This window comes from Brienomyrus brachyistius, chromosome 19 (genome assembly GCF_023856365.1).
Source record: "Brienomyrus brachyistius isolate T26 chromosome 19, BBRACH_0.4, whole genome shotgun sequence".
Classification (NCBI taxonomy): Eukaryota; Metazoa; Chordata; class Actinopteri; order Osteoglossiformes; family Mormyridae; genus Brienomyrus; species Brienomyrus brachyistius.
This window is the reverse complement of record NC_064551.1, coordinates 2,410,364-2,425,437: the sequence shown is the minus strand read 5'-3', so window position 1 is coordinate 2,425,437 and position 15,074 is coordinate 2,410,364. Positions and strand designations below refer to the sequence as shown.

The 15,074-nt window shown below is 49.3% G+C and overlaps 1 protein-coding gene across 2 annotated transcripts in view; it reads left to right on the top strand.

The window, feature by feature from the left end:
- rngtt (RNA guanylyltransferase and 5'-phosphatase) overlaps nt 1-15,074 on the top strand; it is a 54,072-nt gene that overhangs the window by 27,137 nt on the left and 11,861 nt on the right. For both annotated transcript variants that reach the window (XM_048985176.1, XM_048985175.1), the window contains one exon: nt 3,752-3,820. In XM_048985176.1, the coding sequence (XP_048841133.1) occupies nt 3,752-3,820 (69 nt within the window). The remainder of the gene's footprint in view (nt 1-3,751; nt 3,821-15,074) is intronic.

The following is a 15,074-nucleotide window of genomic DNA, read 5'->3' as shown; positions in this document are numbered from 1 at the left end:
TCAGGCGGCAGTGGACAGGGGCCCCTACCTCTGGGCCTGCCAGTCAGGCGGCAGTGGACAGGGGCCCCTACCTCTGGGCCTTCTAGTCAGGCGGCAGTGGACAGGGGCCCCTACCTCTGGGCCTTCTAGTCAGGCGGCAGTGGACAGGGGCCCCTACCTCTGGGCCTTCTAGTCAGGTGGCAGTGGACAGGGGCCCCTACCTCTGGGCCTGCCAGTCAGGCGACAGTGGACAGGGGCCCCTACCTCTGGGCCTGCCAGTCAGGCGGCAGTGGACAGGGGCCCCTACCTCTGGGCCTGCCAGTCAGGCGGCAGTGGACAGGGGCCCCTACCTCTGGGCCTGCCAGTCAGGCGGCAGTGGACAGGGGCCCCTACCTCTGGGCCTGTGAGAATCTTAACCTGCGGTGAGTCAGTTAAAATATCCAGTTGTGAGCTTTCGAAAGTGTCACCTGGTGACTCTGCAGTGTGGCTCTGTGCCCCCGTGCTCATGCTGCCTCGTTAAGAGAGTCGGCCAAAGAGCCCTTCCCCTGCGGAGGGCGAGTCGCAAACGCGGGGCATCCAGTGGCGCAGTCGGAAGGTCACAGGGCTGTGTGCGTGTGAAAGGGCGACGTGCCGCTGGGTTTCAGCCAGATATGGCAAGAAAGCGCTTAACGTCGCTTACAGCAGGCAGCAGGCTGTCTCTGCAAATTAGCGATGGCGGGAACGACATAGAGAGTGACAGTTGGACAGAGCCCTGAGTCAGGGCTATATATCCATGCAAAGTCTTTTGATAGAAACTTCCAGAACTTGCACAGCTTTTGTAAATAACCCATTTCACTTTGCCGGTAGTAATACTTTATTTAAAGCAGTTATCATTATGCGTTATTGATACCTTCATAGTCCATTATAATGCATTCATAAAGTATTATAAACATGGATATACCTATTCATAAAAAGGTTTCACACATAGCCATGTTTATTATGCATTGTGACTGCTCTGTGAAGCTTTCATCTATAATACACTATAGATACCTTCATAATGCATAACATACTGACCACTGTAACGCATTATGAAGGTATGTACTGTAGATGAGCGTTTTATAAGGCATAATGAACATGGCTATAATGTTATGCTTTTTTTAAATAAATATTTATAACTGTTTAATACTTTATGATTGCATTATAATGCATTATGAAGGCATCTGTAATGGATTATACATGGGTGCTTTGAGTAAAGTGTTACCAGATGTCTTTTAGAATGTGTTATAACTGAGGAAAGGTACGGACAATGGCCTCCCAAGCTGGGAGGGGAAAAGAAAAGCAAATCTGTGTGGAAGGGTTGTGGGCATCTGGAGGTAGGTGCTGCCCTGAGTGCAAAGCAGAATTAATTTCTGTCTTTCGGCAGTTTTTAGGCAATTAAGTAATAACAGATTAATGTTTGTTTATGGCTTATTTTTGTAGGACTGCCACCCTGGGTCTCAGATATTAGGGCTTTTGGTTCTTCTTTAGTTTTGTAGTTTATATCAAAAGCGTTTCAATAAGTTTCTCCTTTTGTTCTATGTTTACCTCTGACGTGCTCTCTGAGCCCTGTCTGATCTGTCTGTGTCTTTGTCTGTGAGCCCTGTCTGATCTGTCTGTGTCTTTGTCTCTGAGCCCTGTCTGATCTGTCTGTGTCTCTGTCTCTGAGCCCTGTCTGATCTGTCTGTGTCTTTGTCTGTGTCTTGAATTTCTCGGGCCGCCCCCGTTATCACCTTGCTGCCTGTGTTGTGTAACAGTCCCCCATGACCCTCCAGGCAGCTGCCGTTCCTTGACTCACCATTTCCCCCGTCTCCGTCTCTGGCCGGAAGGAGACCGTCGTTTCCAGCCTCCCACGCGAGCCTCCACATGTCCTAAAAACCGCCGCCTGCTGGAGCCCAGTGTTTCCCCACCCAGCTCTCCCATGTTCCTTGGGGTGTCGGAGCACTTTACTGGTAATGAATGCTGGCTCTGGTCTGTTTGAAGTCTGTCAGTGTAGGAGCTCTCTCACTGCTGGAGGCATCTGCTCGTTGGGCAGTGCGCACTGCAGAAATGCTGTCGAGTGATTTTTTATTTTTTTTATCTTCTGCCTTGTCTGTCTCTTTATTTTTGCTCTCGTCGCATTTCCATCAAGGCCCAGCCTGCACAATTAAAGTCTGTCCAGGGAATTATGGCTGGTGTGTTTCAGCCTGACCTGTAGAAATGGGCTTCAGGCCTTTTCCCCAAACCTCTCTCAAGTGGGGTGTAGTGTTGCTAGGTGGCAGGCAGCTCCGTTGCCGGGACGATGCCTCTGAAATGCACAGAACCCAAACGCGTTCTGTGCTTCGGTTCTCGGTGCAGCCGCAGGTGTCCCCTCTCCACACAGAGAATGCACTCCGAGATTTGGGTAATTTTGGTAAAATTCTGCTTTACACGCCGTCTCCCCAGCTCTGTGGCGGTGCCCCCGGCTGACATGACGCAAACCGTCGCGGTTTTGACCCGTCGCCTCCCTCCTGACATGAACCCAGGACTGACTGTTAGTGGCTCGTTAGTCACCCACCTCTTGGACATTAAGGAGTCGCTGTTACCCTCTGAGCTTCTTTTCCTCCCGGCGTCTTCTAGAGGCGCTAATGGAGCCCTTCGTATAAATAAATTGGCCGTTCGCTGACTTCCTGCGGGGGTAATTCCTCGCCGGCCCGGCGCGCCCCGCCCCCTCCTTCAGCCACGCTGCCACTCTGCTTCCTGCTGCACGGAGCTCTAATTAATGTTTTCGACGGAGAGAAGGCTGTCGATGGAAATTCGGGCTCACACAGGCCGCACGCAGACTAAGGAGCTCTCCGGTTTCTTTGCATCATTCATTGATGTGGTGTTTAGAGTATAGAATAGTTCGACAGGGTAGTGTAGTGTATATTGCAATTATTTTCTTTTTTTAATTGTTGTTGGCACAGACACACAGAGCACTCGAAGCATTGTTTATTTCATTCTGATATTTCATCATGTTTCAAAGTAGCTTTTGACCAAAACCCTTAGTAATAGGATGAATTTGTAATTTCTCTCAGGAATACATCGGGAAATGCTCAGGCTTTAAGCGGAATTTGAACGCGATTACTGGTTGTTCTCTGCATGTCCTGAGGGTCTCCGTGTGCCTCTCCTTAGAGGGAACCTCACGCGATTCAGCGTGGAATGCTGGTATTCCCAGGTCATGCCACTGGTTATCGAGAGCGACCTGTTTCGGGAACGTACAACCATCACGTTCCTGTGCATATATGGGGCAGTGCTGGCTTAATGGTTAGGGAAGCGCACTTGTAATTTAAATGTTGCTGGTTCGAATCCCCGACCGACGAGGCACCACTGAGGTACCGCCCTCAAGCCCTGCTCCACACCAAAGCCCCCTGCTATGTCACGATGTCACATATGGGTTAAATGCAGAGGACACATTTCGTCGCCGTGTGCTGTGGTGTGTCAACAATGACCACTGGTCACCAAATTCTAATTCTAATGTGGGTTTCCCATATAGGGCTAATCTAATATTTTATTATAATCTCAGTCTATTTAAGTGTTGTGACCAGGGTTCATCATCTAGGTTATTTTTTTATAGATGAAGTCCATAGCACCTTTTTGCTTTTATATGTTCTCCTCCTGTGTGAATGCGATGGTGACCTGGAGGTGAACCTCACATTCACTGATGGATACAGGGGACCATTTTCACTCTTTTAAACAGAGATCCTTATTTTTTTCTTTCTTTCTGTGTTTTAATCGTCTGCTTTTTTTTATCTTTCAGCTGCTGGAGGGCAGCTTCACCGCCCAGGTCAGCCATGAAGTGGACGGCCTTATTTTCCAGCCACTGGAGGTAAGGCTCCAACCCGTATCTCCTTCCCAGACACAGACGTCCTTTGTTCCTTTTCTCCTTTGCCTGTGCTTTTCCCCCGTCGATGGAAGTGGCCGTCTTGTGTTTTATAGCCCCCACCCCCTGGATTTTTAGCGCCTTTGGAGAGACATGTGTGCCATTAACTTCGTGATCGTAGCCCCTGAATATGGCCCCCGGCGTGGATGCCTCTGCACCTATTAATCCCTGTCATCGCACGTTGTGGTGAGGTATCGGTGACGCATGCCGTGCGGCTTCTCCAGCGCGGCCATTATGCGCCAAAATTGACATGGAAGTGCGTGGACTGTCAGGCAGCGCAGCCCTTTCGTACGGCCACCGGGTCTGGCCTTCCATCTGCAGTGGGACAGATTTCTCTTCTTCGGTATAAAATCTGCAGGAAGTCCCCCTCCCCTTGCCAAAACCCACCATTGTCCTGTTTCTGGCAAATCCATCACCACCCCCACCAGAATCGGGTGTATTCAGGATGGTGTGGCCCTCAAAGCCCCCGCCGCGCTGCATCGCACCTCCCTGTGAGTGTTACCGCTCGTCATTTTCGCTAACTGACCACGCCGCACTTTTCATTGGTATGCGGCTCACGGTGCTTAACAGGTATAAATTAAAACCTGGAGGTAAATTGTGGTTAAAAAAGAAGAAAATTTGAAAGTCGGCAAGCGAGTGTTTAGTATAAGGAGTCTGCAGAGGGATTTTAATAAGAAAAGTTAAGAAGTTACAGATAGCAGGATTAAATGCAGCATTGAAAGTGTTTTTAATATTTACCACTAATGTTGTGATGTGAGGCCGACGTGGTGGAATCATGCTGCTAATGTTTGGGGCCTGGTGGAGAGAGGCGTCTCCTTGGGGGGGGGGGGGGGGGGGGGGGCTCATTGATGGCCCTGGGACTTAGACAGGCGGTTGGCAACGTACAATGGGGGCCGAGGTGTTAAAAACTTTGTACAAGAGACTTTGCATCAGTTCTAAAAGTTGCAGGGGGCCAGTTTAGTGAGGCCACTTCTGGGATGATATATTAAGGGTTTAATCTTGTTGTTCGGTCTCTAGGTGTAGCTCTTTATTCAGCTTGTGGTCTGTCAGTGCCCTCATTTAGCAGCCCCTTAATAGCCGCCATGGTCACAGTCACTAAGGACCAAGGCGTGTGTCCGCGTTCTAACCCCAAATTATGTCTATATTTCATGGCTCCGGTTTCACCTGAACAGCTCGATCAAAGAAAGGAAAGCAACTTCCCTTCTTTCATCGAAGATTAAACTGAAGTTATTTTGCTCGTCCAAGTTACAATTTAGGTTAGCCTGAAAGATTTAGGCGACAAGACAATTCGGACTTCTCTTTGTCGAATAATCTTGTCATATCTGTAGCGGTGTAAATTAACAAATGAGCGATAGGCCGAGGATGGAACCTTGGGGAACACCGCCTGTACTTAAAGGATAGCACTGTGAACTAAGCTCACAGATAATTTTTATTTTTTATTTTTTTTTTTACCAAATCAAACCACTTTAGGGAATTTCTAGCTTCCGCAATTTGTTTGTATCGGGTATTTTTGGGACCAGGGTGCCAAAAGAGTCTTGAAATGCGCTAATACCAATGCAAGCCTAAGGATACGGACAGGTATTCATCATTTTTTTCATGGTGAGTTCACTTTGACTTATTTCGCAGGAAGCACTTCGTTGTTGTGTGATGGACAGGAATGATTATCTCACTGTTAGCTACACTGGATCACTCTTCCTTTTTTTCCCCCCGTAGCAGGGTGACTAGCTGCCGTTCCATGGGCAGCACTGCATTCAGCAGATTATAACATCAGTCTCCATAGAATATGATGTAATCCATATGTCAGGGGACTCATGAGTGGCAGGGATTTGATGAAAGCTGCTGTGAAGGCTGCCGTATTCTTTGGAGGGTCGATAGACGCTTAGAACAAAGGACATCGACTCATCACCGAAATATTACTGAATGGAGGGGAAACCTGTTAGCTAATTTTAGTTAAAAGAGTATAAATAAGAACAAGGACCCCCCACCCCCTTCCCTCACAATGAATACAATGTAAAAAATCAATGGTGGGGGTTATATGGTTATATTTGGGAACTCGAGCCTTCATTTTGACATGCGATTGAACGAATCACTAGCGTTTTTTTTTTTGAGGGGTTGGGCTTCGAGAAGCACTGCTTCAGTTTCCTTGGTGGTGAAGGCTCTTGGCGGAGGGAGGTGTCGCTTAGGTCTGTGCTGCCTCCTCTTTCTGCTGCTCCATACACGCGTGTCGCAGGTTCGACGCAGCTCGCCTCCTGTGCCATTTTCACTGACAGCCTGTCCATGGAGTTCAAATGGCCACAGCAGTCTGGGAGAGGGTGGTACGTTCTTGTGTGTCTCTGATCTCTCTGAAGGCCGAAGCGGAGCTCAGAAATGTTACTGTGCTCTTCATCAGGTGGGATGAGGTCCATGGCTCCTGCTCAGGAGGTGCAGGTCCTCCCTGGCTGCAGGCGAGTCGCTCGCTGCCGCTGATATGTACGGACAGCTGTCTGCAGATGATTTCTCCAGCTTTCCAACCCCCTGTGTTCAGCAGTCTGTTCGGAACATCATCATTAAGCAGCTGGGATAGCACTCAGAGGCGAATCGCATACAGACTGCTCTGAGACGCAGAACTTGCTCTTCCGGCTTTTGGTGACGAACGGCCATACGGTTCGCTTCAGGCTGAGCCCTAGGGCCTCACTGTGATCCTCAGTGTAACGTTAACATTTTTATTTACGTAATGCCTGAAATGGGGCCTCTATAAGGCTTGCCATATGTGAGCATTATTGATTTCCAATGCAAACTGCGGTGAGTCTGCCGGCGAGCATTAACTGGAGAGTGGCAAGAATAAATTAATTCAGGAGTGCTCAGAATGTTAAAGCGACGACCGGAGGAGGGATTCTGAGGATGGGGGGAGGGTCAGGTTAACTGGCTATGAGGAAATCTGGCCGTGGCTCTAAACCCCAGGGCAATAAGGAGGAAGGTTATTCGTGGATGCGGGGTGGGGTGGGCATGAACAAAAGCCAGCGTTTCATTATTATGTAGCGATCAGCAATGGGGAACAGGTGGCCTAGAGAATGCATACGTTACTCCCATCTGACACGCCCCCTGGCTGGCCACGCCCCATTATAGCCACGCCCCCTCTGTGTAAGACACATATTGCCATGGCCTGCATCTGCTATCTGTCTATCCAGCTTCCATCGTGTCGTGCTCTTTGGTTGTCTGTGTGTGCAAGTATTTGTGTACTTGGGGGTTAAGGCTCTTGCGTAGAAATGTCTCAAGTCCCATCAGTTCCAGGAATACCTCTTCTAGCCTGAAGCCTCTCTATTCCCCAAACGTTCTTAATGCTGCACTTTGTCTGCTGATTAAATGGTTGTCTTATTAGGTTCTTGCTTTGCTGGTAGATGTTGTGTAGCTCCTGCTCCAGTCCTGATCACACTCATTCCTGGTCGATCACTGGAAGCTCAGTCTCAGTCAGTCACGCCGAGTCGCCTCCTCAGCCGACGTTCCATTGCTTCGGTTGTACGTCGCTTTGGACAGAAGCGTCTGCCAAATATGTCGATTGAAATTCTCCATATGTGATATTTCTGGGAGTAATACTCTGATATCTATCAAACAAAAGGAGATGAAATTGCACAAAATAAATTATAGCCAAATAAAACTTACACTGGTAGATAACAGCACATAAGTTTGTATCTGCAGCAAACACGCTGCTTTTACAGCTTCTTAGAGCCGTCAGAGGTATTACTCAGCAGGACTGTGGCCTGTGGAGCTCTTGTGGCCGTTGGTATGTCACTGTGCCACATGAGCGACGGGGCAGACAGACACGTGGGTCAGGACATACTGAAGATGAAATGCTGCCTTTCTCGCAAAATACCCCTCCGGTACCTTGCACTCAAAGGAAACCCCATAATAATTTTTCATGAGGAGAAAGATCAGGTCCTGCTCTAGCCCGTCGCCGTGGGGACACAGGAGGTGCCACTGGCTGTGGTGGTAAACAAGCATCAGACTGTCCCTGCATGTCCCCAAATTTCAGGAATAATTATGGCCGATGCTAAACACTCTGTCATTGTCAGTTACCAACGCTCTGCTGAAGCTGTGAGACAGAATCATGCAAATGGGGCCTGGCAGCATCCTGCCACTTGGTGGTGTCCGATTTGTAATCAGGAACAAAAAAAGGCCTCTTGCTTAAAGTAAGTAAAGTCTCCTTTAGGGACGCTAATTGATCTGTCAGGTGCGTTGTTAAATCTGCGTTCTGCTCCTGCACTCCACTGGTGCTGGGTGTCTTGTTCGCTCCCTCACTCGCCTACCTTTCCCACTGATTAATCGACTTTAGTGTTGCGCGGCGTGTGCTAGGCCCGCAGGGTTCCTGTAGATGTGAGGGTCCTGCCTTCGTTTGATGAATTTCAGGGCCTTGTGTGCAAAGGAGAAGTACCTCAAAATGGTCTTTGTGGTCTCTCTTATTTTTAATTGTGGTAAAATCAGAAGAGGAGTGCAGTGCAGCCAGTTACGTTGGGGGTGTTATAGCGACAAGCCAGGCTAGCAAAAGCTGTTTGCCGGTTGGTGGGCGGGGGGGGGGGGGGCAGTTCTATGTGCTGGTAATTCCAGATACCTTCTGTTTTACGGCACTATATTTTGTTGATTTAAATTTAAGGTCTCCTTCAGACACAGGGTATTGCTCTAACTCAAATGAGGAGGAAGAGGGTGCAATGGTGCATGATTCTTAAGAGTTGTTTTTTTTAGGAATAAAGATGTGCATTTCCAGTTACCATATGTAAGGCATCCATAACTGGTAAAATATACATGAGCTCTGCCAAGGATGTTGCCTTGGGGAATACAGGTAAATTTTTAAGTTGGTTTTAAAATCTTTTTTTTTATATATTTAAATTTTGTCCCACAATGCTTGACAAACACAAATGGTGTGCTGTATCACTTCTCCCCCCAGCCAGAGTGACTCCCTCTCACGACACTCGCTTAATCACGAATATACAAGAATAGTTGAACATATGTAGGTTTTTCTTTTTTCTATTTTTTTTTGCTTTAGTCACCAGCAGGTGTCCAGGTCTGACTCAGAGTCCCTCGGCAGAGACTTCCAGTGAAAGTGGCATGTTTTCGCAGAACTTCAGGGGCGGTAAAGGGGGTGTCGCTCTGTTGTGAGCGTATGAAAATACACGTGCATGTATGTATGTATACATGCGAGTGCATGTACTGTCATGTAATATACTCACTTCGAAGACGCGTCTCTTACCAGTAGTATTTTGTTCGGTTTGGACTTGCACTTTGCGACAGATTCCTTTAGTGACTCGCTTACCGCTGTTTGGATGAGGCCTTACCAGCTTCACTTGGATAGTAAAGATTTATAAACTACCTTTGCGGTCACCGACTATCAGTGCGCTCGCTTTCGTTTTGACATTTTGGGTATCTTGTCAGCCGGTGAATAATAAATAATGTAGTTTGTTTCGCCACGGAGCGCGACCCTAGGATTCTCCCCGCCTAAATCCTTCAGAACACGCCCGAGTGAACATGTTGGCCTGACTTCAACCCCAAGGCTCGGCGCACCGGGCTTATGTAGGGTGGACTTTCAACTTCAAAGCATCCCTAGCCAGTCATGCGTGGAAGCTTTTTGAGTGTTTGCGTCCCTTCAGATAAGTCTTGGCATTCGTCAGCATCCTTGCTGTCTGGATTAAGGCTCTTTGGCCTGCAGTGAGCTCGCTGCATGCTGATAGGTGTCTGTTTAATGTGCGGCAGGTAGGCACTGGTGTTCCTAATCTTTGTTCTTCGTATTAATACTTTAATGTGTCGTTTGGCCTCATCCTCATGGTTGATTAGTCTGCGGTGTTCGTGCCTTGTGGGTGAACGCCGGGTGGTTCTGTGGTCAGGATCCAGGAATCCTGCAGTAAGCTCGCTGCATGCTGATAGGTGTCCGTTTAGTGTGGCAGGTAGGCACTGGTGTAATTAACATTTGCATTTTAATATTTCAGCATGGTGTTTTAGCCTCTGGTCTTATGGTTTGTTAGTCTGTAGTCTTCGTGCCTTGTGGGTGAACATCATGTGGTCGGGTTCTGAGGTGAATTCTAAACATGGCAGCCCCCCAGAAAGAGACCGGTGGAGGTGATGACCTTGGGGTAGGCGGGCCATCTTGCTGTGGTGCGGTGGCTATCTGCCATGAGTGGCAGCTGGCCCAGTGGGTGGTCTGGGTGGTTAACGACCACCGCTATCGCCCATCATGCTTTTGGCTGCAGACCGAGGATTGGCTTCATTGGTCTCGCCATTGAGCAAACCACTTAACTGAATTCTATCCAGAAAATGTTTCCTGCATGGATTGCAAGAATATAATTGTAAATCTGCATTTGCATTTATCAAAATGCAATTAAATAATGCAACCAGGCATTATAGACTGTTTCGTGTTCGTGCACCAACGTCAACCGCTGCTGATCGTCTGGGAAGTTCTGTGGGGCAGCGACGTTGGACTGTGGTCTCAGCTGTGTTTCCAGCGCTGCTCGTCATCTGTCGCAGGTCATGCAGCCGCCAATGTGAACCGCAGGCCTGGCTAGGTGACAGCCTGCCCAGCGGCAGTGCATTGTGTAGGACCGGGCCCCAGCCTGTGCGAGCTGCTGAGGCGCCGGGCGGGATGTGAGACGGCAGCCAAAGGCCTGGCCCATGCTGCTGCGGCCCATCCGTTTTAGCCGCGTGGCGCATTTCGCTTGCCGTATGCCACGTCCCCAGGCCTCCCGGTAGCGGGAAGCGGGCAACGACGGGAACCGGCTGAGCAGCCGTGCGGATCTGGAACCGGCTGCTGCTCGGGGGGGGGGGGCTATTCATTTACACCCCAAGCTGGAAGTGCGGCTTGCTTTGCTGATAGGCTTAACTTAGCGACACTGTGGTTTCTGTTGGTGGTTCCTGCCTGCTTGTCTCTCTGAATGGATATGAGCTCTCCGGTTCCTGCCTGCTTGTCTCTCTGAGTGGATATGAGCTCTCCGGTTCCTGCCTGCTTGTCTCCCTGAGTGGATTTGAGCTCTCCGGTTCCTGCCTGCTTGTCTCCCTGACTGGATATGAGCTCTCCGGTTCCTGCCTGCTTGTCTCTCTGAATGGATATGAGCTCTCCGGTTCCTGCCTGCTTGTCTCCCTGAGTGGATTTGAGCTCTCCGGTTCCTGCCTGCTTGTCTCCCTGAGTGGATATGAGCTCTCCGGTTCCTGCCTGCTTGTCTCCCTGACTGGATATGAGCTCTCCGGTTCCTGCCTGCTTGTCTCCCTGACTGGATATGAGCTCTCCGGTTCCTGCCTGCTTGTCTCTCTGAGTGGATATGAGCTCTCCGGTTCCTGCCTGCTTGCCTCTCTGAGTGGATATGAGCTCTCCGGTTCCTGCCTGCTTGCCTCCCTGAGTGGATATGAGCTCTCCGGTTCCTGCCTGCTTGTCTCCCTGAGTGGATATGAGCTCTCCGGTTCCTGCCTGCTTGTCTCCCTGAGTGGATATGAGCTCTCCGGTTCCTGCCTGCTTGTCTCCCTGAGTGGATATGAGCTCTCCGGTTCCTGCCTGCATGCCTCCCTGAGTGGATATGAGCTCTCCGGTTCCTGCCTGCTTGTCTCCCTCAGTGGATATGAGCTCTCCGGTTCCTGCCTGCTTGTCTCCCTCAGTGGATATGCCCTAGTCATCATTTAGGCGCATTTTTCTTTTTGCTTGTTTTTGCAGTTGGGGGTTCAGTTATGTGGGAAGTGTTCCGGGGAGCTGTGATCCGGGTCCTCAGGCAGAAGGTCAGTCAGCCCTGACCTCTGACCCCAAGGTCCCAGGTCGGCTGTGTTGGCGAAGTCTTCATCTCCATGTCATTGGCTGTATTGTACCTGCCGTTATACCGTTAAGTGGCACAGCTGAAATGTATAAGGTGCATTCCGGTGCACGTGTACCACCCGGTCTATGATTGGGCCACCTTTCTATGTCAGTGTTTCACATACACCGATTTGTTTTCTCATGGATGCCTGATTTCCATCTAGACAAAAAAAAACAAAAGAAATTATAGAGATTAATGACAGAACAGCACGTTGCGCGGTGCAGATGGTTGGGTTGTGAATGGGCAGACATCCCAGATGGTGCTCTGTACAGTGCGAGCTCGCGCACGACTTCCCCGCTACGCCATATTCCACGCGACATTTTTAGATGCGGGAAGAGGTAGGAAGGGGACAATGGACGGCTGGTCCTTGTTTTACTGACCCACACAAACGCAGATGACGCCACGTAGGCATCTTTTCCAGGAGAAGTGGCCGGCGCACTCATGGTTATGGGACAAATAAAACGTGTTTGTCATTTTGCCGATGTTTGACGTTGGAGTGTGGGGCTGCGTGGTCCCCAGGTTGTCGTCCGGCTACCAGCCCCTCTTCTCTGGCTCTTTATCGAGGCTCCATCCCTCTTTATGTTTAGTCCTGCGGGAAAATGGTCCCCGTTCTTCCAAATTAAAATTCCTATCCCTCCTCACTTTTATTTCCTTCTATTGCATCCAGTTAAACCCCCCCCCACCACCACCACCACCACCACCACCGTGTCGGGGCTGGGAGAATCTCGTTATGTCGTGAACAGTTTTTCTTGGACGAGCGGGCTCGCCCGCCATGGTGCGTCTGTCCGAAGGATTTCTTTCAAATCCCCCCCCCCCCCTGGCGTGACGCGCGGATCTGCATACCAGCCGGAGCGCCGCGGGGCCCGCGTGGCGAATGCACACGGACGCTCCTCTTTCACTTCAGCTACGCGTGCGGCTTGTGCTCGCCTGTAATTAAACACTGCCGCGGTTGGACAGATGGCTGGGGAAAAAATGTCCAGACCAAAATATGAAATCACCGGTGTGTGATGATTTCTCTGTTTTGGCTTCCGTTTTACCCCCTTGCCCTCCCCCCTCACCTGAAGGGAAAAAAAGAATGCTGAATTTCACTCTAAGAAAATGTGGCAAGAAAGCGGCCCTGGGGTTTCAGTATGTGGCGCCCCCTTCTGCCTGGGCTCTTGCACGGACGCACGCGAAGGAGAAGCAGCCCAATATTCCTGATCTGCAACCTCCGCCAAGGCGCCGCGGTGAAGGGCGGTGATGTCGCTGGTGACCCGCGGCTGATAGTGCTGGAAATACTTAATGTTTCCTCAGAGGGTTGGTGGCTGTCATTATGAGTGTCTGAAATTACCACAGGAACGGGGGGGGGGGGGGGAGAAAAACAATTTAAAAACACATCAGTGCAGAAGTACATATTGAAAATAAAATAAATAGCAAGTAAATAAGTCATCTGAAGGTTGAGGCTTGTTCGTGACAATCTGGATGCACATGTCAGTTTAAAACTGCTGTTTGGCTTTATTAAGAATAAACCGCGGAAATGGCAAAGGCCGCTGAGATCGAAAGAGATGCTGAAGATGATTGTTAGCTTGTTAAATCAGTAATAATGTACTAACACTGCAAATAATGTAACTGCGGCTGACCGTATCTTCTGTTTGGAACATGACAGAGGCAAAATTTACTCTAATGATGTTTAACGAAGCACGGTAATTAAGCGACTGAGAAATTGTGTGCAGGCCTGCTGTGCTGTTGGAATGCTTCGGAAAAATGCAGAGCCTTAAAAATGTTACTGTAAACTCAGTAAATCACTCCAGTGCAAGTAATTATGCAGTGAAGTTGTATAAAAAAAAATGTCAGTGTTATGCAAACAGAGGGGCGTTGTGTCATATTTCAGCAGGAGGGGTACAGCTGCGCTTTGCGGGGGTGTTGCCTATAGTCATGCATCCCATATTGTGGAGACAGGATCTTCACACGGTGCACAGTCATCTGCAGATATTTTGGGGAGTCTGTCCTTGTTCACCAAAAAACCTCATTTCAGATCTCGATCATCTGGAGCAACTAAGTGATGTGGTGTCGCACTCTTTACATTTAGGCTTTTTCGGGATGATCAGTATGAATGGAGATGTTTCAGTTTTTAGTGCCGCTGCCTGGTTAATACGGCTGGGCTGTTTGATGTCGTACAGCACCTATGCTAAGCTTCTCAGGATGGTGGTGTCCGTGGCAACGCGACTTGAAGACACCGAGATATACACTGCCAAGTCCTCGACGCTGTCGTACGTTTCATCGACAGGGACCCAGAATGCCAGGCAGTCTGTACTGTTCTGAAGTTTCCAAGTCTGAGAGTTGTAGCTGGACTCGTCGGTTGTTTTGCTGAACCTCTGGTGCATTTTTTTTTTCTGGTTGTCAGAGTTGAAGTTTCTCCTCTGAAGGTCAAAGGAATCCATCGTGATGCTCTTTCAGTCTCTACGTCTTGCGGCTCTTCTCAGCCAGCGTCTCCCCGAGCCGCGCCTCTCGACATCACCCACCGGCGCTGGCCGCTTGCTCTCCCTTGGGTGCCCCTGTCTGTAATAATAACAGACCTCCTGTCCCCATGCAGCCTCCGGGGTTGCTGGCTGTGTCTGGCTCCTTTCCTGCACTCGTGGTCCCGGTTAGCTCACTGCCGTTTGCCGAGTCGTTTGCTGAAAAGCGGCACTTGGGCTGTAACTCCTCTCGCCCTTCATCAGGCATGCGCATCCCACACTGCCGCTCCCATCCCCGAGCCTCCCAGTTTGTTAAATTTCCAGGCGTGTTTTCTCTGTAATAAGCCTTTGACTCTGTTCAGAATGAGTTTGAACAAACTCTGCTACCGTCATTCAGTCTGGGGCTACTTGGCTGGTGCTGATGATTCGTCTCCTCCCACTGTTAAAATTCAATACTCTGCTCTTCAGTGTGCAGCTGCGATGTGGGATTTGAACTAACATCCATGAGGTTCCAGTTCCATGTTCTCCATACCGGACTGCCTCTCTCCTTTTAAATATTCATGCGTTTAAGCATGGTCGAGCTTTGGTTTTGCTGGGCAGAGCTGTTTTTGGCACTTGAGGTGCATTGGAATGCCTGTTTTGTTGGAGAAACGGTCTTGTTCGAACTTAAAATCAATATTAAGTTAACCTGTGAAGACTCTGTAATTGTTTACAGTGTCTTAGCAAGCTTAGCTGAACTCAGGATGCTGCTCACAGAGCTGTTTGCCAATTACAGTAGTCGGCTGCAGCGCAAACACAACCCAAATTAACCCAAGCGGACGGCGTAGGCTTTCGTTTTACTTTGCTTTTTAAGGACGGAGTTGTAGCTTTAAGAACGTTCTTCTCCTTTCGAGAAGAATCAGTGATGATGCTCTGGTTGCTAGGTTACAAATGAGATGACCTGACTGTTCCCGGTTCATTTAAATA